The sequence below is a fragment of the Ursus americanus genome, chromosome 9 (assembly GCF_024610735.1).
Source record: "Ursus americanus isolate L20-20 chromosome 9, mUrsAme1.1.p, whole genome shotgun sequence".
Lineage (NCBI taxonomy): Eukaryota > Metazoa > Chordata > Mammalia > Carnivora > Ursidae > Ursus > Ursus americanus.
The window spans coordinates 72,035,857-72,063,232 of record NC_142135.1 but is presented as its reverse complement, the minus strand read 5'-3'; the positions used below and the strand labels follow the sequence as shown (position 1 = coordinate 72,063,232).

General features: G+C 38.4%; 1 protein-coding gene across 1 annotated transcript in view; it reads right to left on the bottom strand.

Annotated features, from left to right (window-relative positions):
• Positions 1–21,069: 21,069 nt before the first annotated feature.
• Positions 21,070–27,376, bottom strand: part of TMEM68 (transmembrane protein 68) — a 44,669-nt gene continuing 38,362 nt past the window's right edge. The window contains exon 8 of the mRNA XM_045789076.2: positions 21,070–22,436. Coding sequence (XP_045645032.1) covers positions 22,332–22,436 — 105 coding nt within the window. The 3' untranslated portion in view covers positions 21,070–22,331. The remainder of the gene's footprint in view (positions 22,437–27,376) is intronic.

Here is a 27,376-nt window from a genome sequence, read left to right as displayed (position 1 = left end):
CACAGAACACTTAAAAGATACCTCATTGTAGCATCCCAGGCTGGCAGTGCCAATCAATAAAAATGAACAATTTCTAGATTCAATTTGCTGAAAACTCAATACAATACATTTTACAGGGAGGTTTCTTTGTTATGTCTACATTCTAGGCTTAGTGTTGTCCTGAACACTGATCTTTAGGGGAATCAAATTTGTTCCATTTGTCAATAGAGAAAAACATTTTTGAACAGATCCTAATTTCCTAGCTAGTAGAACTTGTTGCTTGGGATTTAAATACATTGGTGCATTTTTATAAATCAATTAAACCACTTTTTTATATGAAGTCAAATGATTTTATCTCAAGAAAATAATCTTTTCATACACTCTGCTCATTTATTCAGTAACTATACATAGCAAGTATTCTGGAAGGAACCAAGGACACAACAGTCAATGATGCAAACCATTGCTGACTAATAATATATGACATGTATCCAGTGTTCAAGGGAGTTACATCTTGGTTTTTTGTTTTTTGTTTTCTGTTTGTTTGTTCTCAAAGAGGTCATGTGAGTTGCCCAAGCTATTATAGCTAAGTGGAAGAGGCAACATCCAAACCCAGTTTGGTTGTCTCCACAACCCAGGTCATAACCACAATGCTATAATGCTTCTGGCAGATAATATATGTCAAGAAACTACAAATGTGACAAACGAAATAGAAAGGAAATCTATGGCAACCAACATTGCAGGAGGACAGAGAAGACCAAAGCGGGCATGACATTTTAGCTGAACAAGAGTTAGCCAAGAAAAGCAAAAGGAGTTGAGGAAAACGTGCAGTTAAGCAGAAGGTAAGTGGGGGCAAGGTGCAAAGAAACTATAAAAGAAAAAACCCTGTATGGTTTCAATGAGAGATGAGAGGAGGGAGAAAGCACGAGTAGCACGACTACTTGTGAACCTTGTCAACAATGTGGGACTTTATTTAAATGCACCTCAATGTGGCTTTCCTATATTCTATTTGCAAGAATATTTTCCTTTAGTTTTAATGAATATTTCAATTTTTAAGTTACCAATTGAATACAAATAAATTTAGTTTTCTTCCATTTTTCATATATTAGAGATATGACTTGGGTTACTGGAATATTTTTCTAAGAAAATGATGTTTAAGGATGGCAAATTCTACTTCTTGGTTAGAGTCCTTCATTGTGAAGATACATTTTGACTGGTTTTGAAGGGGATCCTAGCATTTTCAGCTATTTGAAGGGCACAGACCTTATGATAAGTGCGTACGTTCTGCTTTATAAACACACTTCGACAACTGGTTGGCAGGTTGGGGCCCAGCTCTGGGCAGCAGCATCTGGAACAACTGTCCAAACAAAAGTCAGGCTTTGCAGCCCAGAGCCAAGGCTTGCACTTTCAAGAGGTAAGTCCTTGAAGGCACTTGCTTCTAATAGACACCTGTTACATCAAAATTAAAATAATACAGCAACCTTCAGCATCAGAACACTCACAGCTTCTTCCTCAGCACTTGCTGCCCCCCTGCCCCCAGATTTCTTAACTTTGCGGAAAGAATGGTGCTTCTTGAATCCACTAGATCAGCCACGTGCACTGAAGAAAACACTTCTGCAGAATTTCAGCCCTTTTAAGCTTGGTGGGGGTTTTTTTGTTTTTTTGTTTTGTTTTGTTTTTTGTACATTGCTCAGGCTTTTTTGTTAACTCATGAAAAAGCTTGCCCTTGATCAACTTAAAATATTAGCAAACGCAGGTACCACATATGAACAATGATGCTTTCATGTTACATCGACACTGTCCCCCTATTTGCCTACTTTATAAGGTTGTTAAAGGATTTTTAGAAGACCTAAAGTGCTTTGAACAGCACCCGGCTCGTGATGAGTGTTCAGCAGCTGTTGGCTGCTATTATTAGATTGGGATCCTCTCTTATTTACAATATTTAAAATTAAGCCTTATGAGACTTGTCAGGTTATGAGAGAGGACTCCCCAGGCCGTGGAAGGGGGCCTGGCACAACAAGGGAAGGGCTACCTCCTGCATAAGGCGGTGAAGGGAGACTGAACTGAAGGGAGACAGTTATGAATGAGTCTCATTAGGGGAGCCTGACGCAGGCCGAGGTGTGGGGGAGCCGGGACGAAGAGCCTGGCGCTATGATGGCGCTTGTCATGTCTCGTTAGTTAGTTACAGATTATAGGACTAGCAATTTTTAATGGAACTGCTTAATCTCTATCCTGGAGGTATCACTTTTAGATGATTTTTCTTCTCTTGACTGACACAAAGAGTTCCATGCAGACCAAAAACACACCATTGTCATCTCAATTAACTTAATGCTTAGTTCCCTGGGAAGATGGATGCTTACTCCAGTAATCCATTTGTCCTCTTCGGCATTTTGGTGAAGTTCTTACAGTTCAAAATTTGTAAGTAGTCATGCATTGTCATATAATATACTTACCCTTTGAAGGCTTGATGGGAATTTCTCTACTCAGGTGCTCTATGGAATACTGGATCCCATTATGACCCCCAATGAAGGGAGACGTGAAGAATGTTGATGTTTCTCAGGTTTAGCCGCACCAACTTAGTACTTGGAGCTTATCTGCACGTCTTTCACAGAAATGAGATATTCTAACATAGATAGATGATTATCGAACGAGTTCCTGAATACCCATCAGTAAAAAGATGTTTTAACAAAGTAAAGGGTGTATTTGTTGTGGAATATTATGCATCTATTAGAAAGGATGAGTTGGGTCTGTATCTATTCATTTGGAAAGGTGTTCAAGATATGGTTTTTTCTTTTATAGCAGGTTTCAAGACAAGGTTTATAATCATATCTTATGTTTGCAAAAACAGCACACACATCACACACACACCCAGAGTACAACATTCCCATCTAGTGCGTATCCATTTGAATATGATTGCATGCATGAGGAAGGAGGGGAAGGTGTTCAATGCACACCAGGGGGCTGACAACACATACCTAGAGGTTCAAGGAGAGGGAGGTGTGAGGGGGATCTTTTTATTTTCTTTATATGCCTTTGGACAAATTCACTCATTACAAAGAACATGCTTTACTTTTGTATTTTAGAAATCTGTTAAAGAGGGTTTAAACAGGAAAAATTGTTCCAACCAAAAAAAAAAAAATTTCCCTAGAGACTTCTATTTTGCCATTATACCTCCACTGTAAGATTAAAAACCATCCCAGAAAGGTGGGGCTGGACTCTAAACCATCTATTGTTGTGTATGTATTTCCCGATTCTTGAAAATGGTCTAACTTGGCCTGGCCTCCTGCTGAGTGCCCCCAGCAAACAGGGCAGTGCCTCCTTTCCAGGGCCTGCTTTTACGTCTTTTTCCCCTGTCTCCCCTAATGGCAGCCTCTTCACTCACCCCATATCTCTCAATGGCTCTTAATAACTAGCATTGTCTACCTTCAAACCTCCAGGTCCTGAATTGAGAACAGGACTTGATTTTCCCCTTGTTCATTGAAACCAGGACAGAGTTGCACCAGATTGCATGCCTCAGTTTATATTCTTCCCCAGAGCGATTAATATCTCTCATTTCTGGGGATTCCCTTCCTCAGTTTCCAAATTGCAGCCACCTCATCCTTGAGTCTGAGGACCTGCCATGAGAAGTGGACCAAGGCTGCAAGTCCACAGTCAAATGAGATGCTTTCCCACCTCGTGATTTCATCAAGGTGGCTGTAGAGAAGTGTGCTTTTTGCTTCCTGTTGTCCTTTCTTCTTCAGGAATAGGAACCTCAGTTCATAGCTGGGTACGTTGCCACCAGCCTCTCTTGCAGTTAGATATAGTCTGGAGGTTCTTCAGAAAATTAGAAATAGAGCTACCATACAACCCAGCAATTGCACTACTAGGGATTTATCCCAAAGATACAAATGTAGTGATCCGAAGGGGCACCTGCACCCCAATGTTTATAGCAGCAATGTCCACAAAAGCCACACTATGGAAAGAACCCAGAGGTCCATTGACAGATGAATGGATAAAGTAGTTGTGGTACACACACACACACACACACACACACACACAATGGAATATTATGCAGCCATCAAAAAATAAAATCTTGCCTTTGCAACAACATGGATGGAACTAGAGGGTATTATGCTAAGCAAAATAAATCAATCAGAGAAAAAAATAAGTCAATCAGAGAAAGATAATTACCATATGTTCTCACTCATATATGGAATTTAAGAAACAAAACAGAGGATCAAAGGGGAAGGGAGGAAAAATAAAACAAGATGCCTCATTCAATACTTCAGGTTAGACTTTTAAAATAAATCAAGAAATGCAGAATAATAAAATCACTAACAGAATGCAGAATTATTGCTCAAATGATGAGAGATGACTCGAGATGATCATTGTACAGAAGATACTTTTTGGTTAGTCCTTGTGAGTCTGCTAACGTGTTTTAGTTTCCAAATGATAATGTGATGAGGACTGGGAAAGCCCAAGTCTTATTGGACTCCCTACTGCTGGTGCCCACACTGGACTGCCTATCCCTATTCCAGCCAGTTCATAGCCATTTATATCATTCTTGATCCGCTTGATATTACTAAAACCCCAACTTTCTCCCTGGGGGCCTCTGACATTTGTACAGAAGCATAGCTTTATAAATCACTGCTGCTCAGATTTATAAATGTATAGCATTGAAACTATCTGCTCTGGAAGATTGGATTTGTTTAGAATCTCTGTTAGGAGTAAGAGACAAACCCCCACCTCTTCCCCAGATTTTCAGAATGGGAAGCATATGGAAATGAGCCTTCCCCCCGTCGCATTCAGTAGTCGTGGACAGAGTAATTCCACTGAGAGCTGTTGCCCTAAAATCCACGTCTTACTTTTAGCCCAGATCCTCTAGACAGCAGAGCTGGAGGCAAGGATTAAGATGCTAACACTTTATTTAGGAAATGCAAGCCAAGGGCAGCGATGGTAAAGCAAAAAGAGAGGTGAGGCAAGCAGAACTGTGACAGCATAATGGGATGTGTTAGCATGACTGCTAGAGCTGTTTTTCATTCAGTGACAACAAAAAACAGCAGGTTGCTCTGCAGTATGTTTATTCACCACATATCATTTTCCAGAAGGGTTGTAAAGAGGGACTGCATCTCAGAGTAGTCCACAGCAGAAGGAGAGGAAGGGAATGCACAGGCCTAACTTCCACTAATCACTTGGCTCCCCTCGCTGGTATTCACCTCAAGAGGAGCTAATTCCCTCCTATGCCCAGGTAGCATCATCCAGCCCATTGGCAGCCACTCAGAAAGGCAAATATCATATTCTTCTGTGTAAAGTATTAACAACGTCCGAAAGTGGAAGGCCAGCATGGGGCAGGCAGTGGGCCAACCAAGGAAGCGAGAAAGAGGAGGAAGGTTAAGAGGGTCTGAGAAGGAGGGCAAGGTTTCAAATCTATTATACAGCCACACACCAACTGGGTATGCTTTCAGAATTTCTTTACTAGGAGCCAGCTTTTTTTGTTTGTTTTTAAAAAGTATGAAGTAATTTTGGTTATGATGTTTTTGATACAGTAAACAAGGGAACAAGTGCTCACCAAGTGATAGGCATTAGCTAACATATCTGGGCCGTGTGAGAAGTTCTGGTCAAGATAATGCTGCGAGGTCAAGCTTTATGTTTCCTCCTCCATTCCAAAACAAAGCAGTAATAGAGGTTAAAAGTAAGACAAATTCATCTTCTATGGGACTAGAAGTAGAAGAAATACAGTCATCCCTACTGAACCTTAGAAAAAAAAATATTAAAGGAATTTTGTAGTTTGGTGGGTTTTTTTGTTATTCTTTCTTTTTTTTTTTAGAGAGGAAGAATGCACAGGTGGGGGTGGAGGGTGGGTGGAGGGGTTGGGAGGGAGGGAGGTCGGGGCAGAGAGAGAATCCCAAGCAGGCTCCACGCCTGCCCATCCCGGAGCCTGACATGGCACTCAGTCCTACAACCCATGAGATCATGAGCCGAAATCAAGAATCAGACACTTAATCCACTGAGCCACCCAGGTGCCCCAGGAACTCTGTAGTATTTGTGACAAATATTTGTGATATTTATTTTGTTTTGGCTACCTGGAAGCTAAACACATTTCCTACTTGGGAGAAAACCAAATTTGTGGGAATAGGATGTTCCCAGTAGCGTAGCTAATGTGAAGGAACAGTTATCATTTCTTCTCAGTTCCTTCACAGCTAAGGCATGGTTGCATGTCCTAACTTAGCCAATTAGATGCTTCTGCCTAGAGCTTTGAATCTTGAGAGATAATGTAAAAGTGATGAGGCAGAGATTATGCCTGACGCGGGTGGCAGAGACAAGAAGCCTGGGACATAGAGCAGGAGCTCAAGAGCAAGAGTGTCATAAGTTTATTCCATTGGTGACTGTGCATCTTTGAAGCCTAGAAATGTAGACTTTCCATCGATCACACAAGCTATCCAATATCCTTACAAAAAGTGTTCTTCTGCTTAAATTAACCAGAATTAGTTTCTGTTATTTGCAACCAAGAACCCTAACAGAGCCAAAAGAGAGAGAGAGACAGAGAGAGGGGTTTGGGGAGAGAGAGAAAGAACCTGGAAGGAAGTATAACATGACTCAAGAAACTCTCATAAAAATAAATATGCCTGGAGTGACACCTGACTTCCCCATACATTCTCAATTCCATCAATAAGCCTCAGAGGGGAGTTGTGTGCACTCATACTAAATGTGTTTCTTTGTCACCTGGAGTCAAAGGCCAACACGCTGGAATACGATCATGCAAAGGAGACAGAGGCAAGGGCAATATGAAGACAAAGAGGAAGATCAGAGCCATGTGGCCACAAGCCAAGGAAGGTGGCAACCATGAAAAACTAAAAGAGGCAAGGAACCGATTCTTCCCTTGTGCGGCCTGGCTGACACCTTGACTTTGGACTTCTCCTTTAGAATTGTGAGAGAATCAATTTCCATTGTTTTAAGCCACCACGTTTATGGTAATTTGTTACAGAAATCCTATGAAACCAACACAGCAATTTCACTCCTAGGTATTTATCCAAGTGAAATGAGAACCTATGTTCACCTAAGACTTGTACAAAAATATTTACAGCAGCTTTATTTGCAATAGCAAGAAACTGAAAAAAATCAATGTCCCTCTGCTAGGGAATGATTAAACACACAATGGTATGTCTATAACATGGAATAATGCTCAGCAAGAAAAGAGAACCAACTAGCAATACATGTAATGACATGGACGAATTCCAAATGTATTATGGTAAGTGAAAGAGGCCAAACCCCAAATGCTATCTAGTGTATGATTCCATTGATTTGACATTCTGGAAAAGGCAAATCTTTAGGGATAGAAAGTAGAATAGTAGTTACCACGGGATGGAGTTGAAGAAGGGTTGACTACAAAATTGGCACATGGAGAAATTTTGGGGGTGGATGACACTACAGTTCTGTATCTCAATTGTGATGGTGGGTACATAGTGATACCTTCAAAGCCCACAGAACTATACATCAGAAAGAGTGAACTGTAGATCAATTTTAAAATAAAAACAGTAAAAATATTCTGATAAATCATCATTCTAGAACTGGGCACCAGGGGACCTGGTAATCATGAATGTCACTCAAACACTCATCAAGATGGGTCTTGTTTTACCTCAGAAAGATCACCGAGGAAGAGGGTACATTTCATTACTTAATGTCACCAACCAAAAAAAAATTTATTTGATGAATAAAGTTTGTATGAGATATGCTAGTAGTGGATAAGTTTCTTAAAATAAATAGTACTTGTTCTTGGCACTAAAGACCTGGAGAAAGCTAATATGAAGCAGAATACAAATAAGTCATTTTGATAACGCGAAGGAAATGTGCTCCTGGTTTATTTTTCACTTAGCTTGTGCATTTAGGGCTATTTTTTTAAACAAAAAGGTACACTTTGCAGTATTAAAAAAAAGAGCTCAAAAGTAATAGAGAATGAAAGAGGAGATTTTAGAAAGCAGGAAGATTCAAGTAAAGGAGGAAAACACGACCAAAAAAACCTCACAACTCCCTTCTAAAATGGATAGGAGTCAGCGAAATATGAAAACCGCTGCTGAGGAATTCACTGGACCAAAAAGAAACAAACAAAATGCAGTCTGTAAATCTTGACTTGCCTTGAAGTTAATTACATCCTACATTCAGTGGAGAGAATACGAAAAATTGTTATTCTATCTCAATTGTGAACAATAGAACTGGTTGGAAAGGTAAAAAGGCATGATGCCTTAAAATCTAGCAAAGGAATTCTGAACACAGACACTTCTTTTTTTTTAAATAATAATATTTTTTTATTATATTATGTTAGTCACCATACAGTACATCCCCGGTTTCCGATGTAAAGTTCGATGATTCATCAGTTGCGTATAACACCCAGTGCACCATGCAATACGTGCCCTCCTTACTACCCATCACCAGTCCATCCCATTCTCCCACCCCCTCCCCCCTGAAGCCCTCAGTTTGTTTCTCAGAGTCCATAGTCATCCATGCTTCATTCCCCCTTCTGATTACACCCCCTTTCTTTATCACTTTCTTCTTCTACCGATCTTCCACAGATGCTTCTGAGTTCAGAGTAAAATAGCCACATTTCTGTATCTGGAGATTCTACAAAGGGAAGATAACTCGAGAGGAAGGAGAGGCCAAAAATGGATGACCAAAAGACGAAGAAATGGAAGGTACACATCAGAACTCTTGCAGTTATGCAAATTGCCCTCTGGTGATCTCAAGTTTTAATAGATACTTATGAAAGATGGAAGAAATGGCAAATGTCCGAGAACAAGTTCCCAAAATGGCATGACATGAAATTCTAGATTGGCATTCCAGGCTGAAGCAGCAAATGAGAACAATAGATTAGGGTTCTTTCGAGAAACAGAACCAATAAGAGATACAGATGTATATAAGGAGGTTTAAGAAACTGGTTCCTATGATTCTGGAAGGTGAGGAGTCAGGTGACCTGCCACCTGCTAGCTGCAGAACCAGGAAAGCCACCTGTGTAAGTGCCAGGAGACCTTTGTCTCCGCACAAAAACAGGCAGAGAGAGCAAATTCTGCCTTACCCCACCTTGTTTTCTTTCTCTTCAGGCCTCCAACCAATTGGATAAGACCCACCCACATTACAGAAGGCCATCTGCTTTAATCAGTCTACCAATTCCAATGTTAATCACCTCCAGACACACCCTCACAGAAAAACAGAATAATGTTACCAAGTATCCGGCACCTTGTATCCCAGTTGCCACATAAAATTAACCATCACAGACAAGGAGAGAGCCTTTTAATAGTACCAAGAGCAGGACAGACCTGTGTGTGGGGCGTGGGGTTTGGGGCTGTGGCCCAGTGAGGAGCAGTGTGTGGAAGTGGAAAGGGGCAGGCTCTGGGGCAGACGGGGAGAGCTGGGGTGGGTTTTTCCTTTCTGTTCCCAACTGTGACATGATCGTGGGCAAGCTCCTTAATCTCTGAGGGAGCCTACATTTCTGTTTCTCCATTGAAATGTGACCAGTTCAGGCACCAGGGTGGCTCAATAGGTTAAGCGTCTGCCTTGGGCTCAGGTCATGATTCCACTGTCCTGGATTCTAGCCCTGTGTTCGGCTCCCTGATCCATAGATATGTTTTTATGTATTTATCTGATAGAGAGAGCAAGCACAAGTTGGGGGTGGGGTGGGGAGAGGGCAGTAGAGGGAGAAGCAGATTCCCTGCTGAGCAGGGAGCCCAATGAGGGGCTCAATCCCAGGACCCTGGGATCATGACCTGAGCCAAAGGCAGATGTTTAACTAACTGAGCCACCCAGGTGCCCGAAATGTGACCTTTTCACATATTTTGTAATAAAGATCATAATTTCTACTTCCAAGGATTGGTAGAATTACGTCATATCTGTAAGGGATTTAGCACATGGCTGGTACCTATGATGTGAGTACTGAACTGTTGCCTAACAGAATGGTAAGTAACAAATTAAAAACATTTAATAACAAAGCTAAACATTTAATAGCACAGCAAAAGCACTCACCTTTAAATTAGATTTGGTCTTCTTTATTAGAAAATATCTTAAAACTAGAAAAGTGTAAATGAACTTTCTTCAAAAGACTTGATACTTAAAATATGTTGGTCGAATCATGGCAGTTCCTCATTGTTTTTGATTTTTCAAATCTCCAGGTCCAGAAGAATTAGAATTTATAATTACTAATATCCAAGGAATTTTGGACAGCAGTATAGAGACCAAAATTTTCAGGGGGAACTAAAATGAATGTTTTAATTTTCAGGAGGGGGCAGAGGTGGATTCTGAGAACACCAGACCCATAAAGAAAGAAAATACAGATATTGAAAGCCAAGTGAATTGTTTTAACTCATAGACATGCTGCCTAAGACAATTCTAGCTCTGTTGATCAAGCAGATGTTTTGTAATCACTTAGAAAAGGAAGAGATAAACAGCTAAAACCAGTGTTGATTTGCTAATAACAAGTCATACCACACTAATCTTGATTCTTTTTTGGAGAAAGTTAATTTAACAAGAGATCTGGGAGAACCATATATTAAATCCAGGAGCCTAGGAGCAGGTGATATTCATGGCTCCAGCAGGTGGGTAGACACAAGATTCACAGGTACCCAGGGTGGAAGATGAGAAATGACAAAAAATTCAGAATTGAGAACTCCATGATCAGAACTAGGGTCTGAGGATCCTGGTCAGAGCTAGAAATAGAGCACATGCACAGAGCTGAATGAGCAGTGCAGTTGGTTTCTGAGATGGATATTAGCACACAAAGGGCTATGGTCTCTGGACCATGAGGTCCAGGATGGGCAGGAGAAGGTGAATTACAGTGCAGTTGCAAGAGAGTGACGCCAGCTCCATGGGGAGGTCTGGAGCTGGGGTGGCCCTTTCAAGATGTCCTGAATTGAGAAAGGGACCAGGCCTATCTTCTTCCCACAATGGACTAGTCACTAGGGGTGAGCTAGTGCCTGGGGAGGGGTGTGCCTTTGGGTAATGCTGCAGCCCTTTCAGCAGAGGGCAATGCCAGGAGAGACACCCAGCTCTGAGTCTTCAGTAGCTGGGGGGAAAGCACCTCTGTCCTAAAGGAGGATGCTTCACTTCACCCACTATACTTGGCCTGGTGCTGGATCTCCATAACACCAAGGAAGATCCTGGGCCCTGAGCAGGGCTGAGACCAGAGGCAGCGTTGGTAGTTGCGGAAAAGTCAAGGACTTTTGCTGACAGATCAGTAATTTGCTAGCAAGTTATATGTTATTTAAGTTCTTTGAGCTCCTGGTTTCATCTGTATTTATAGAACATTAGGGGCAGAATTAAAGGCATAACATATAAAGAAAGAAAGAAATATCAGTATGTTGATGATAGAGTCAGAGAGATCATTACAACTTGGAATGATAGGGTGAAATAGAGAATATAAAATTTAAGAGGGATGCATAAGAAGTATTTAATAAAGTTCCCACAGTTAAATTGCACATACACCCACATACGCACTAGGAAAGTAAATAATAATAGGAGATATTTACTGAGCACCAAGTGCCTATCATGAGCCAGGCCTTACCATTTGTGCTTTCAATACTATGCAACTAAATGCCACAAAGTACTAAACCCCTTACAGGGGTGATTTCCATTAACCCTCTCAGCAAACCTGAGAGATAAGGAGTTTTTATTACCCTTCCTTTTCATAGAGATGAACTTGGTTTGAGAGGGTAATTCTACCCAAAGTCATTTAACTGGGAGGAGGTAGGACACTGAGAACGTTGCAACACAAAACTCTTACATGTCACCATCACACATTGCAACTCTCAGTGTTAGAGAGAAAAGAAACTAGCATATAAGAAATCACATGTTACATCATTTGATCCCCACAGACTCACTGCATCCAGACAATAAATCCAGACAAAGAGAGAAAGGGTCATTTCCAGGAGCTCACCCAGAAAAACGAGGAAAAATTTTCCCAAAGTCCCTGACTCACTTCTACTTCCATTTCCCAGGTCAAAATTATGAACAGATCAAGGGCATGAGATCATCCTTAGACAAATTGGGTCATCCCTTAGACAAATGGATGCTGGGTAGATAATCAACAATGTCTGGTTCAGAGAAATAAATTCTCATCTCACCCTCCTTTTTCAGGTGATCTGTAACTTTAAAACAGTTCTCATGAAAAAGAGCTGTGATTTTTGTATTAATAATAAATTTAGTATGAGCGAAATGGGTCACACGGTTAATGTAAATGTATCAGATGGTTAATCTTGAGTTCTTTGATAAGAGTGGCCAGGTTAAAAAAGGAATAGTCTTATTGTACTCAATTCTGGTCATATTGGGACATGGTATCAACTCCAGATGTTGCATGTAAAGAGGAATATTAAACAAAGATCATAGAGGATGTGGAAGCATAGCAATAGTCCCCATTAGAGTGGGGACTTGGCAGGTTCAAATCCCAATTCTGCCATTTTCCTCCTGTGTGAACTTCAGCAAGTGGAATAAACTCTAAACCTCAGTTTCCTCATCTTTAAAATAGGGGTTTGATAATACTTACCTTGCAGAGTTGCTGGGAAAATCAAGAAAGATGAAATTCTGCAAGTTCCCAGGAGCATTAAAGTTTACCTGGATATGATGGTCTCCAGACCCTAGCTTCTGCTGGATTTGTCCAGTTTAAGAATTGTGTAGAAGGCTCCAGTGAGCTCTCTTGGCACTGCCCCTAACCCACCCAGACATTAATCTTGGTCCCCTTCTTTGATTTCCACAGAAAAACAAATAACTCCCTCAGTGTTTTGAATAAGTGTCAATGGGAAAAACGGACAGACACATGCAAAAGAATGAAACCTGACCAGTATTTTATACCATGCACAAAAAGTATCTCAAGATGATTGAAAGACTTGAATTTAAGATCTGAAACCACTAAACTCCTGGAAGAAAACAGTAAACTCCCTGACATCAGTCTTAGTGATGATTTTTCAGTTCTGACATCAAAAGCAAGGACAACACAAGCAAAACTAAACAAGTGGAGCTCATCAAACTAGATAGCTTCTGCAGAGCAAAGGAAACCATCAACAAAATGAAAGGGCAACCTACTGAATGGAGAAAATATTTGCAACTCACGTATCTCATAGAGGGGTTAATATCCAAAACATATAAAGAACTCATATAATTCAATAGCAAAAAATTTTTTTAAAATAGTCCGATTGAAACTGGGCAGAGGATTTTTTCAAAGAAGACACACAGATGTCCAACAGGTATAAGAAGATGCCCAACAAAAACCACAATAAGATATCACCTCACACCTGTTAGAATGGCTATTATCAAAAGGACAAGAGGTAAAAAATCCTGGCAAGGATGTGGAGAAAAAGGAACTGTTGTGCACTGTTGGTGGGGATGTAAACTGATGCAGCCCTCTGGAAAACACTATGGGCATTCTTTCAAAAATTAAAAATCGAACTACCATATGACCCAGCAATTCCACTTCTGGATATCTATCCGAATAAAACAAAAATACTAATTCAAAAAGATATCTGCACCCTGGTGTACATTGCAGCATTATTTGTAAAAGCCCAAATATGTAAACAACATAACTGTCTACTAACAGATGAATGGATAAAGAAGACATGGGGTGTGTGTGTGTCTGTGTGTGTCTGTGTGTGTGTGTTTGTGTAATATTACTCAGTCATAAAAAAAGAATAAAATCTTGCCTCTTGTGACAACATGGATGGACCCCAAGGGCATTATGCTAAGTGAAATTAGTCAGAGAAAGAGAAATACCCTAAGATCTCACTTTTATGTGTAATTTTAAAAAACAAAAAACAAACAAAAGCAAGTTCATAGTTATGGAGAACAGAGTGGTGGTTTCCAGAGAAAAGTCAAAGGGCATCAAAGGGTACAAACTTCCAATTATAAAATAAATAAACCCTGGGAATATAATGTACAGCATGTTGACTAGAATTAACAATACTGTACTGTACATTTGAAAGTTTCTAAGAGGGTAAATCTTTAAAGTTCTCATAAAGGGAGGAAGGAAGGAAGGAAGGAAGGAAGGAAGGAAGGAAGGAAGGAAGGAAGGAAGAAAAATGAACCCATCAAATATCCAGCTCAAAGAATAAAGAGCTAAACAAGTATCAACAAATCTCAGGAGACTTGGGATAAAATGAAACTACCAGAGAGAAAAAGAGGTCCCACGGAAAACACAACCAAAATGCCATGAAGTATCTTATAGGAGCAACAATAGATACTAGAAGAGAATAGGAAATGATTCAAAAATGCTGAGAACGGAGGCGGCAGGGTGGCCCCGTGAGTTGAGTGTCTGACTCTTGATCTCAGCTCAGGTCTTGATCTCGGGGTTGTGAATTTAAGCCTCACGTTAAAAAAAAAAAAAATCTGAGAGTGATTTCCATCAGAGAATTCTACCCCCAGGTCATCTACCAAACAAGTGTGAAGCTGCTCAAAAGCTTCAACATGTGTGTCTCACGCAGCCCTTCTCAGGAAACCGCCGGCAGATGTGTCCCACCAAAAGTGGGCTTAAGCCAAGAAAAAGGAAGAATGGGATCCAGAAAGCAGGAATCCAAAAGAGAAATGTCAGAAGAATCGCTAGGATGCCACAGTCTGGTGAGAGAGAAACTATGCAAGACCTCACTCAACATGTGTCCGGACAGCTCCAGCAGACGTAGAGTGCAGCCAAGAGCCTGGCTGATGGGCTTCACCGCAAAACTGTTTTGACTGTTAACAGTTTTGGAGAACAGCTCGAGGAAGAACTATTAGGGCCCGCAGAAAATTAACCAAATGGAAAGCGAGAGAATTACTAATTCAGCAGGGGAAGTGAGAAGGCTCTTCAAAAAAGGAAATTTAATCCTAGTACACTGTATGGCTAAACTGGAAACATATTTGCATCGTTGCAAATCACAGGGGATACTAATTTCATCCAGTTGTGATAACTCTACTGGAGAAATGGGAATAGGAGAGGTATGGGAAGCAGCGGATGTAAATGGATTAAATCACCAGCCTTCTCAGTAGGAAATCCATAGAAAAATCAGCAGATCAATCTAGAAGTCGTGGTATAAAAGCATGTTATTTGAAGTAATTACCAAAAGTAGCTAAAAGAACTGGAAGTGTTTGTATCTAGAGATGGAGAAGGCGAATGGGGGAAAAGAGAGGATAGAGGACTGCTACTTTTCCTTATAAGTTTATTCAGCGCATGTACTACTTTGATATAAATGAAAATTAGATTTTAAAAAATATGAGTATATTTTTACTTCCACAATGTAATAGATACCAAGACAAAGCTCAATTTCAATGGCAGAAAATTATGGAGCTTTTATACATTTTGGAGCTCCATACATATGGAGCTCAATATACATTTTGTTGAGAATCCTTTTTCCTTTATTCACCAGAATAAGCCAAAGACAGCTTTGTGTTACAGAATTTTTTTTTTTTAAAGATTTTATTTATTTATTTGACAGAGATAGAGACAGCCAGCGAGAGAGGGAACACAAGCAGGGGGAGTGGGAGAGGAAGAAGCAGGCTCCTAGTGGAGGAGCCTGATGTGGGGCTCGATCCCATAACACCGGGATCACGCCCTGAGCTGAAGGCAGACGCTTAACCGCTGTGCCACCCAGGCGCCCCTGTGTTACAGAATTTTTGAGGAGACGCAAACAATAAACATCGCTTTTTGAAAAAATAGTTTCTTCTGATTTAGATTTACAGAGTTTAGGGTCATTTTTTATTTGTATAAGATAATATTTAGATAGCCAAATATTAAAAGTGAGAGTTCTGCTTGGAATTTGATTTTGCCCACCAGTTGATGAATGTGTTCTTTTACCTATAAAACAATAGTCCTAAAGGGGAAAATAATGTTAAATGTGGAATTTAAATAAAAGTTTTGAATAAATAATGAATACTTGGTTTTCAATACTGCTGGATGATGACACATATTAGAGAAGAGATAAGAATAGGACAAGTAAATAGCTTCTATAGGGTAAATTAAATGGGATGACCAAGACAGAACAAATGTTTCACAGATATTGAATTATGATCATAAAGCCACCTAGAACTCAAAATAACCCTAATACCACAAACCAGCCTGATGTTTAGAAATCAACAAACATCATGGAAGAGATATAAGAATAACATCTATTCTTTCATCTTTGAACATGAAAAATAATCATATAAAGACAAAAATGTACACTTTTTTTTTAAGATTTTATTTATTTATTTGACAGAGAGAGAGACAGCCAGCGAGAGAGGGAACACAAGCAGGGGGAGTGGGAGAGGAAGAAGCAGGCTCCCAGCCAAGGAGCCTGATGCGGGGCTCAATCCCAGAACGCTGGGATCACGCCCTGAGCCTAAAGCAGACGTTTAACGACAACGCCACCCAGGCGCCCCAAAAATGTACACTTTCATTACATCTATTCAGCATACTGTCAGAAGTTCTAATCAGAGTAATTAGGCAAGAAAAAGAAATAAAAGATATCCAAATTGTAAAGCAGGATGTAAAATTATCTCTGTTTGCAGATGGTATAAATTTATATACAGGTAACTGTTAGGATTTCTCCAAAAAAGGGACACCTGGGTGGCTCAGTTGGTTAAGCGTCTGCCTTTGGCTCAGGTCATGATCCCAAGTGCTGGGATCGATTCCTGCATCTGGCTCCTTGCTCAGTGGGGTGCCTGCTTCTCCCTCTGCCTGCCACTCCCCCTGCTTGTGTGCTTTCTCTTCTCTCTCTCTCTGACAAATAAATAAAATCTTAAAAATAAAAAGATTCCACCAAAAAAACCTGTTAATGATAATAGATGAAGTCAGCAAAGTTGATGAAACAAAATTAACACACAGAAAGCACTTGTATTTCTTTTTTTTTTTTTTTAAGATTTTTTATTTATTTATTTGACAGAGATAGCCAGAGAGAGAGAGAACACAGCAGGGGGAGTGGGAGAGGAAGAAGCAGGCTCCCAGCGGAGGAGCCCGATATGGGACTCAATCGCGAAACGCCAGGATCACGCCCTAAGCTGAAGGCAGACCCCTAACGATTGCGCTACCCAGGCGCCCCAGCACTTGTATTTCTATACATTAACAATGAACAACTGAAAAGTAAGTTAAGAAAGCAATTGTTTAAAACAGAATAAAAGAATAAAATGCAGACTTGAACACTCAAAAGTATAAAACATCGCTCAAAGAAATCTAAGATGATATAAATAAATGGAAAGTATTCTGTTCATTGGATACTTAATGTTGTGAAGATGATAATACTATCTAAAAGAACGTATGGATTAAATACAATCTTTATCAAAATCCCAATAGTTTTGTTTCTCATAAATAGGAAAACCCATCCTAAAATTCATATGGAATCTCAATGGACTCCAAATAACCAATCTTTAAAAAGAACAAAGAGGGCTCATACTTCTAGATTTCAAAGCTTACAATAAGTTACAGTAATCAAAGCAGTGGTACTGGCATATGGACAGACATATAGACCAACAGAACAGAATAGAGAGTACAGAAATAAACACTTGCATTTATGATCATTTGATTTTTGAGAAGGGTGCCATGACCACAAATGGAAAGGACAGTCTTTTCAACAAATGGTTCTGGAAAACTGGACATCCACATGCAAAAGTATAAATTTTATACCAGAAACAAAAATTAACTTAAAATGGATCAAAGATCTAAACTTAAGAACTAAAATCATGAAACACTTGTAAGAAAAAATAGGGGGAATCTTCATATTGGATTTGGCGATGATTTCTTAGATATGACACCAAAAGCAAATACAACCAAAGAAAAAGTAGATAAATCAGATCTCAACAAAATTTTTTTCAAAGATTTATTAGCCATTCTAGAGAGTAGGGGAGGGGCAGAGGGAGAGGGAGAAAGAGAATCCCAGGCAGACTCCCTGCTGAGTGGGGAGCCCAACGTGGGGCCCAATCCCATGACCCCGAGATCATGACATGAGCCTAAATCAGGAGCCAGAGGCCCAAATGACTGAGCCACCCAGGTGCCCCTAGATCTCAAAAAAATTTTAAAAACTTTTGTTTAACAAAGGACACTATCGAGGAAGTAAAAACACAACCCACAGAATGGGATCAAATATTCACAAATCATAACTGATAAGGGATTAATATCCAGAATATATAAAGAACTCTAAGAACAAAAACAGGACTTGAATAGACATTTCTCCGAAGATAATATGCAAATGGCCAACAAGCACATGAAAAGATGTTAAATCATGTCATTAGGGAAATGCAAATCAAAACCACAATAAGATACCACTTCATACCCATTAGGATAGTTATTATCAAAAAAATTGAAAATAACAAGTGTTGGTGAGGATATGGAGAAAATGGAATCCTGGTACATTGCTATCAAGAATGTAAAATGGTAGTCTGTGGAAATTAGTTTGGTCGTTCCTCAAAAAGTTAAACATGGAATTACCATGATCCAGCAATTCCACTCTTAGGTATATATCAAAAAGAATTGAAAGCAGGAACTCCAACAGATACTTTTACACCAATGTTCATAGCAACATTACTCCAATTATGCCAAAATGAGGTGTGAGGAAAGCTTCTGGGTTGGTGAACATATCATATGCTGGGAAGGTGGTACACTCAGAGAACATGGAAGCTTTGACCCACCCCCTACTACCATACCTTTCCCTCTTCCATTTGGTTGTTCCTGAGTTGTAGCCTTTAAAATAAAACTGTAAGTATGGCATTTTCCTGAGTTCTGTGAGTTGTTCACTAATCACCCAACCTGAGTGGGGGAAGACGGGAGGAGGTTATGGAAACCTCCAAATTTGTGGTAGGCCAGGCAGATGCAGAAGTGGGGGTAGCCTGGAGACCCTATTTGCAACAGGCACCTGAAGTGGGGACAGCCTTATGGGACTGAGGCCCTACCTTTTAAGGTCTTTGTTAAATCACTCCAATAGTTAGTATCAGAATTGAATGGAACTGTAGGAAATCCGGTTGATGTCAGAGATTGGAGAATTGGCAATGTAACTATGTTATCTGGTGTCATAGAAGACACCAAATAATTTTATTAAGTGAAATAAGCCAGACACAAAAGAATAAATATTGTGATTCCACTTACACAAAATACAGAGATTGGGCAAATTCATCGAGACAGAAAGTAGAAAAGATGTTACCAAGGGCTAGGGAAAGCAGGGAATGCAGAGATATTATTTAAAAGCTACAGAATTGCTCTTTGGGATGATGAAAGAGTTCTGGAAATGAGCAGTAGTGATGGTTCTACAATACTGTAAATATATTTAATGCCAATGAATTGTATACTTAAAAAGGGCTAAAATGATAAATTTTGTTATGTACATTTTATGATAAAAGGTAACAAAAATATATTTTAAAAATAGTAATCATATACAAATACAAAAACATACCCCACTTACCCTTGTAAATATCTATTATTTCAAAGGTTCATAAATGCTATAAACTACAGAGGGTCTCATATTTAAATCACTTAAAAGTATAAGTATACTCCTTTGAACAAAATATGAATCTCAGAGCCCACAATGATAACATCAAGTATGTGGGGAGAGCAGAAACCGGAAAATTCTTTCTTATAGAATGCTGACTAATAAATGTAGAATAATAGAGTTAGAAAATCACACTTTTGAAAAAAATCATAGTAGTAATTATTTCAGGAAATAATTCAAGGATGCTAAAACTGGAGGGTAAAAGTTTGATGAGAAACAGATATTTACATAGCCTCAAAGTATTTCTCCATAAACTTAATACGAAGGAAAAATTTACAGGGAAGAAACCTGGTGGGCACCATTTTAACCAAGTGATCAAAGTTACAACCATTGCTAATGACACAAACCAACATTATGTGCCTCCCGACATGAAACACTTCAAAGAGCACAGCATCATTTATGTAGTATTTCTGGAATAATGCATAACCTGAATCAAATCATGCGAAAACAGAGTGAAGGGTATCTTCAAAACAAATAGTCTGTCTTCTCCAAAAATGTCCATATCATTAAAGACAAAGAAGGGCTAGGGAATCACTCAGGTTAAAGGTGACTAAAGAGATATGAAAAGTAAATGCAATATTCGTGATCCTGCTGTGAGCCATGCATCAAGAAGAGAAACTGATATAAAAGATATTGAGACAACTGTTGAAATTTAAATCTGGCCTTAAGATCGGGTAATACTAGATATCAACGATAAATATCCTGATTTTGATCATTGCTCTGTGGTGCTATGAGTAGATGGCCTTATAATCAAGAGTAAAGGTAGGGGGCATAGTATCTGCAATTTACTATCAGTTGATTCAGAAGAAAAAATTTTAAAAGAAGAAATTGTTTATATATATATATAGAGAGAGAGAGAGATAGGAGGAGGGGTGGGTGAAAAGAACAAATGTGACACAACAGTCAATCTGGGTGAAGACTATATGGGAGTACTACGTACTACTATGCAACTTTCTGTAAATCTGATATTGTTTCAAAGTTAAAGTTTTTGTTTTTTTTTTAAAGGATATGAAAGATTTTCCATAGATGTAGCCCATGTTCATGCTTCTGGAGAGTCCCTAGCTTTCATCAGACTTGTGAACACTCCCTTCAAAAAGGGTTAAAAACATCCCCTTTTCAATATCACTTGTATTTCGATATTTGATCATACTCCCTCATTCTTCTAAATGGCACTTAAATTCAAATAGCAAAGATAAAGATCTTGCATTGAGCAAGACAGGATGGCTTCCAGTTAATCCGAGTATCAGAGAACAAAACAAGGTTTTAAGTAAAGCAGTAAAACTTAAATACTGTAAAAAAAGTAATAGCTTTTGCTACATTAGCAATGAATATTGTTCTTTCTTCCATTTTTAAAAACCAATAGTTGTCCCCAAACATTATTCTCATTGTTCTATAATAATTTATTCATTCATTCTGGAAATATTTATCAATTTCAAACAAATACTGCTCACTGCTAGAGAGGAGGGGAAAGCTGCAAATAATCATTAATTGACTCTTTTCATTGAAAGTGAAATTAAAATGTATTTATTACATGAGAAAGTAAGGTTTACTCTTTGTGGCTGAGATAGATGAATATGTTATGCGGGTGAAAAATGAATAAACAGTAAAACAAAAAAATTAGTTTAAAATAAGAAAATGTCACATATGCAATTTCACAAGAAAATGAATTGCAATTCAGCTTTACTTTTATTTTATGTTGCTTAATTTTACATACATTACACGTAGCATACATATATACTTGTTATACAAAAATCTATACAAAAATCCAAGTAATTTAATATCTAAAAAAGGAAGAAAAAGATACTGCATTTGATTTCTGGTATTTTTCCGTTTAAATACTTTTAAAATTCAGATTTCAAGGAGACAACAAGTCGAAAGCCATTAATTTTTCAGAAAGCTTTGTGTTCACATAAATTTATCATTCAAGTATATTTTTATTGAAACAATAAACCATTTGGTTGCAAAGTCAAACTGAATAAGCCATGGTATTGAGCTTTCTTTATCTCTGCTTTTACCAGCCTAGAATCAACTTCTAACATACGAAATGCAGAGCACAACAGTGATTTTTAACCTTATACTATTAAATGCCATATTACATAGCTGACAATGCACAGCACACCCTATAGGGGGTGTCTACAGATTCTTGTTAAAAAATATAATACTAAAAATAATAATAATTAGAAATTTTACTTTTCCTAATTTCTTTTTTATTCAATTTGAAAAACAGTGTATCTTTTCCATTGTGCTTGGCAACTTGACATCATACCTAAAGAAATAATTTAAACATCGTGTGGACCAAATATATACACAAACTTCTAAAAGTTCTTGGTATTATTTGATTCAGTTACAATTTCAGTTCTACAGTTATCAATCACAGCAACTATAAAGAATTTAAAATTTAAAAAAAGAATTTAAAATAATATTCCTCAACAGAGTGTTAGCATGTTTTTAAAAAGTGAATTGTTGAGGCACAAAAACATTTCATGATTCGCCCAAGGTCATGAAAGGAATGAGGAGCAGATGAAAGAGCATTTCTTTAACTTCAGTGTCTGTACTGAATTCTGCCATCTTGCAAAATTAGCTCAGTGCAACAGATACAGAAATTAGATGCATTATTTTAGGAATGCTTGTTTAACCTAAATTATTGTTATTAATGACATTAATTTTTAAAATCTATATGTTTATTTTACATTATCAGGAATTTATAAAAAGAAACATATTTTCTGAATTATTAGGCATGTAATGAGTTACTATTTAAATTTGACACAACTGATTGCAAAAACAAAATCAACAATACAAATTTAAACAAGTTCAGTCTAAGATGCTTCTCAACATTTTTTTAAAAAATACTAATTATAGAACCTACAAAATTTAGAGGACATACCACAGACACAACATACTAATATAAATGTATTAAACTGTCTTCTAGTTGGTCTTTTGTTTTTTATGAAAACGTTCTAGCAAAGCGCTCATAATGTTTCCTGGTATTCTTTGGTGCTTATCAATCAAAGCTTGAACAGCATTCTTTGTCTATTAAGAAAACAAAAGAAAAGTCATTATTCTTTTAGTTCTCAAAATAGATCATTTATTTTGTTAAAATTTTAATATACTACTTCCAAAAAAGTGCTCCTTAATTTAGCACCCATCTCTCCTCAAAATGAGTCATTTCCTTCTCAGCACACCCACAGTGTAGTGTAGTCCTCATACTGATTTTATGATGCTAGAAGTACAGTTGATGTTCCATAGCTATTTTCTACACCAGACTGTAAGTTCCTTAAGACTTAGCTTTGTATTTCTCCAGCACTGAGCACAGCAATGTTCTGCATACAATACACTACAGGGAATTCAAGGAGAAAAATCAGAAGGAAAAAAGTAGTAGGAAGGTTTCTGGTGGGCAAATGGGAAAGGAAGTTTTACTCCTTCTATTCATGAATAAACTTTTGTGTATTTTTCTTTCATCACTACATACCCCAACAACTACAGCAAGCAGTGCAAGGGGAGAAAGTGAGGAAAACTATGAATGAGATGATATACTTTTTAGTTCACTAGGTCAACTTCTAGACAGTTTAAAAGAAATTTAAATTAGGTCACAGCAATGGAAAAGTCAATTAGGATATAACAAGAAAACTCCTAAGACTATTTGTTTCCAGTTAAATTCATGACAAATTTCAATAATTTTTACTTTTAGACCAGTTTGTGGCCATCTAAAAAAATTTCTGTGCATGCACGTAACGCATGTGTATGTGCGCAAACACACTTCATTTTAGATGCTAGCCTTTCAACGGCCTTCTTTTTATAAATCTTGGGCCTTCACCAGTTTTTTAAGTTTGTATTTAAATTCCAGTTAGTTAACATATAGTGTAATATTAATTTCAGGTGTACAATTTAGTGATTCGCCACATCTATACATCACCCGGTGCTCATCACAAGAGCCCTCCTTTTTTTTTTAATAAGAATTTTTTATTATGTTATGTTAGTCACCATCCTTAGTTTTTGATGTAGAGTTCCATGATTCATTATTTGCATATAACACCCAGTGCTCCATGTAATATGTGCCCTCCTTACTACCCATCACCGGCCTATCCCAATCCCCCACCCCTTCCCCTCTGAAGCCTTGTTTGTTTCCCAGAGTCCATACACAAGTGCCCTCCTTAATCTCCATCACCTATCTCACCCATCCCCCCACCTACCTCCCTTCCAGTAAGGATCCATTCATTCTCTACAGTTAAGAGTCTGAGTCGCCTCTCTTTTAAAATATAATTAATAAACCCAAGCCCAAAGATGTATTTTAAAAATATGCCTCTCTAAACCACAACTTTTCACATCTGTGAAAGGAGACCTATTTCATACACTTATTGTAAGTATTAAATGAAATTGCAACCATGTCTTCAGGTACTCGGCACAGGGACTAAAGTGGCTAATATAGGTTGTTTTTCTGCGAAGTATATTCTTTTTTTTTTTTTTTAAGATTTTTATTTATTTATGTGACAGAGAGACAGCCAGCGAGAGAGGGAACACAGCAGGGGGAGTGGGAGAGGAAGAAGCAGGCTCATAGCAGAAGAGCCTGATGTGGGGCTCGATCCCAGAACGCCGGGATCACGCCCTGAGCCGAAGGCAGACGCTTTAACGACTGCGCTACCCAGGCGCCCCGCGAAGTATATTCTTTAAATTTTATTCATTTATTTAAAAAACAGATGCTTTGGAAGCTATAACATTAGTGAAACAAGTCTCTAATCTCAAGCTCATAATTTAATAAATGGATCAAGTACAAAGTAATAAAAATGTAAGATCATTTGTAAGATACATCTATCACCCGAGATGTGAAAGAAAGCATTTGGAAGTTCAGACTTGAGAGGCCATTTGGTGGGCAATGACAGGGAAGGACACATGAATGAGGTACTGTTCGGTCTGGGTCTCCAGGCAAGAGCAGGAGGAAAAAGCCCACAGGAAAACAACTGCCTAAGGAATGGGGAGTTAGGGAGTTTGGCTGGAGTCTCAGGTATGTGTTCAGAAGCTGGGTATACAAGGCTCTAAAATTAGAATTCAATTAAATCATGAAAGGCATTAAACACCAAGTGAAAAAGTATAGACTTTATTTAATATGAATTGAGGTGTCAAGAAAGGGTTTTGGGTGAAGTATCAAGGCAATGCATTAAGAAAATACAACTCTTGCAAAATCACCAATGACACCCTTCTGTCACCAAGCCCAGTAACTTTCTTTTACTCTTACTTGACCTCTCAATCACCATTGATCTTGCTCCTGAAATTCTATACTGAGGAAAAGGTAGATCTTCTAGCTTTCAGGCTGCTCCTTTTCAATCTTCTTTGCAGATTTAATCCCAAAATCAGGCACTGACTTATTCTTCAAAGGTTCAGACATTTTTAATTACCCTTCATTTGCTGATGACTCCTAAATCTGTATCTCCAGCCCACTCAGCTGCATATAGGAATACTCGATATGAATGTTTTAAAGGCACCTCAAATTCAATATGTTTAAGATTAACCTAACATTCTTTCCCTTATACTTTGTCCTTTTCTTAGTTCCTTCTCTATTTTAGCAAATGGCAATACCATGAACCTAGCCAAGTAAGCCAAAACCTAGGAATCATCCTTAACAACTCCTGCTTCTCACTCACAATGGCTAATCCATTGGCAACATCCATTCGTTTCACCTCCCAAATACCACTCACATCTATCCACTACTCACCATCTTCTTTCCATCCTAACAATACATGTATATGATATATACATGTATATATAAATAAACCTGTATTTATATACGTATGTGGATGTGTGGGTGAGACTGTAGAGAGAGGGTTAAAGAGACAAAAACAGACACTGTAAACGCAGAGATGAAACAATAGATTAAGACTGAGAGAACTTTCAGGAAATGTCCCAAGTGTCCTATTCAGCGTTAGCACACTATATTTTAATTTAGATTTAGATAGTGCTTACAAAATGGTTTTCCACAATCAAATGCCTGAACAATCTATCACCCATTTCTTTTTAAAGATTTTACTTATTTATTTGACAGAGAGAGAGACAACCAGCAAGAGAGGGAACACAAGCAGGGGGAGTGTGAGAGGAAGAAGCAGGCTCCCAGCGGAAGAGCCTGATGTGGGGCTCGATTCCAGAACGCTGGGATCACGCCCTGAGCCAAGGGCAGACGCTTAATGACTGAGCCACCCAGGCACCCCATATCACCCATTTTTTAAATGAGATTTCATTTCTACATTAATCTGGATGCTAATAATTTTGAGTTTGTGATAATCCAGGGATCATTACCTTATAGCTTATGCTTATATTATTAACAATGAAGATTGGAAAATCATGACAATATATTCACAAAAGGAAAATTTCGAGTATTCTTTAGTTCAAGTATACTTTAGTTCAATAATGACAACTTGCAATCAAAAATACGAATATGGCAATTACGTATTTAAATAAATTCCCCCAAGAAATTCTATTATGCCTTGGTAGATTACTTGTTACTTTAGGTACTGATAATAAAGTACCTAAAATAACTGGAGATGGTAACTGAGGTATTTCAAGGATTCAGAAAGGCTTTCTTTCTTACTTAGTTTAAATTGGTAAGTTTGTACAATGTTTATATATTTTAATATATAAAATTTCTAATTCTACCAGTGACATGAATGTGAGTAAATTTTCCTCTCATATGAAAAACCCTCATATGAGAAATCAAGGCACTGGAATTTAACTATCAGTAATATATTTTCCATAACTGAGGAAAATAAGGGATCAGCATTCTTTAAGAGACCTGAAAGAAACGTCTGAGATCATCTAGTTCAATTTCTCGGCCCTACAAATAAGGAAACTGGGACCTAGAGAAGAACATATTTATCCAAAGTGACACCGCTGCCTAGTGGTGGTGTGAGGATTATAACCCAGATCCCTAAACTTCCACACCAGGCTTTTTCCCCTCCTTCTCTATTATCTTCTATTTTGCCCATAAAAATATATGGTATTTGTAAAAAGTGTTCCTAAGTAGCTCTGACCCACTTAAATCCTAACAGATAGAGAGGAAAAAAATTTACAAGAACAAAACAGAATTTGGTTATATCCTACAGGAGAATGCACTGTTCAGGGGCAGCAAGGAAATGTGTTATATTAATAGCAAAGTGCATGTGGGTAGAAGCAACGTCGCTGGGTAAGGCGTTACCCTGGAGTAAGGCTCCTGGAGCCCTATCACTTTGGGATGACAGAAGCATCTTGCTATGCAGAAGAGCATGTCCTGACCCTAAAAACCAGTGTCACAGAGTTTTGTTTTCAGGATGCAGGAGGGCAATAAACTGTGAGTATACTTAATGGACCAGCAGCATAACTGGAGGTAAGTTTTCTAAGAATGAAGTTCATAGACAAGGCACATAATGTTTCTTTACTGTTCCCTTTGTGAAACTTCCTATCAGCTGCCTTATTTGAATGGTCTCTTCTAATATAACATTATAGCTGTTTCAGCTGCATATCCTTTTCTAAGTGTCTGGTCTTGCTGAGTCCCAGTATGGTATAATAGCTTACAGTGATTCATTCCGTCTGCCTACCAGTCCCTCTCTTCTGGGCCATCCTGTGGGAGGAATAAGAGATCCTGTCCCAGTAAAGTCCAGTGTGGCCATGTGACTGCTTTGGCCAGTAAAATGTCAGTGGGAGCAAGAGAGCCACTTCCAAACAGAAGCTTTAAAAGGTTCCACTCCTGACATTTTCTTTTTACCATGGCAACGTCCCACATGATCAGCCTGAAACCAGGAGAAAGAAGACATGGACTTCAGGGGAAATATAACATGAACAAGAAGTAAGCTTTACTGTCCTAAGCCTCTGAGACTGATTATTTGTTACTGAGGCATGCCCTAGCAAAATCGACTAAATCATCCATTACACATTCTTATGTGTAAAACAGCAATAATAAGGTCTACCCTACAGGATTAAATCAGACTTATGCATAGAAAGAAAAAGTG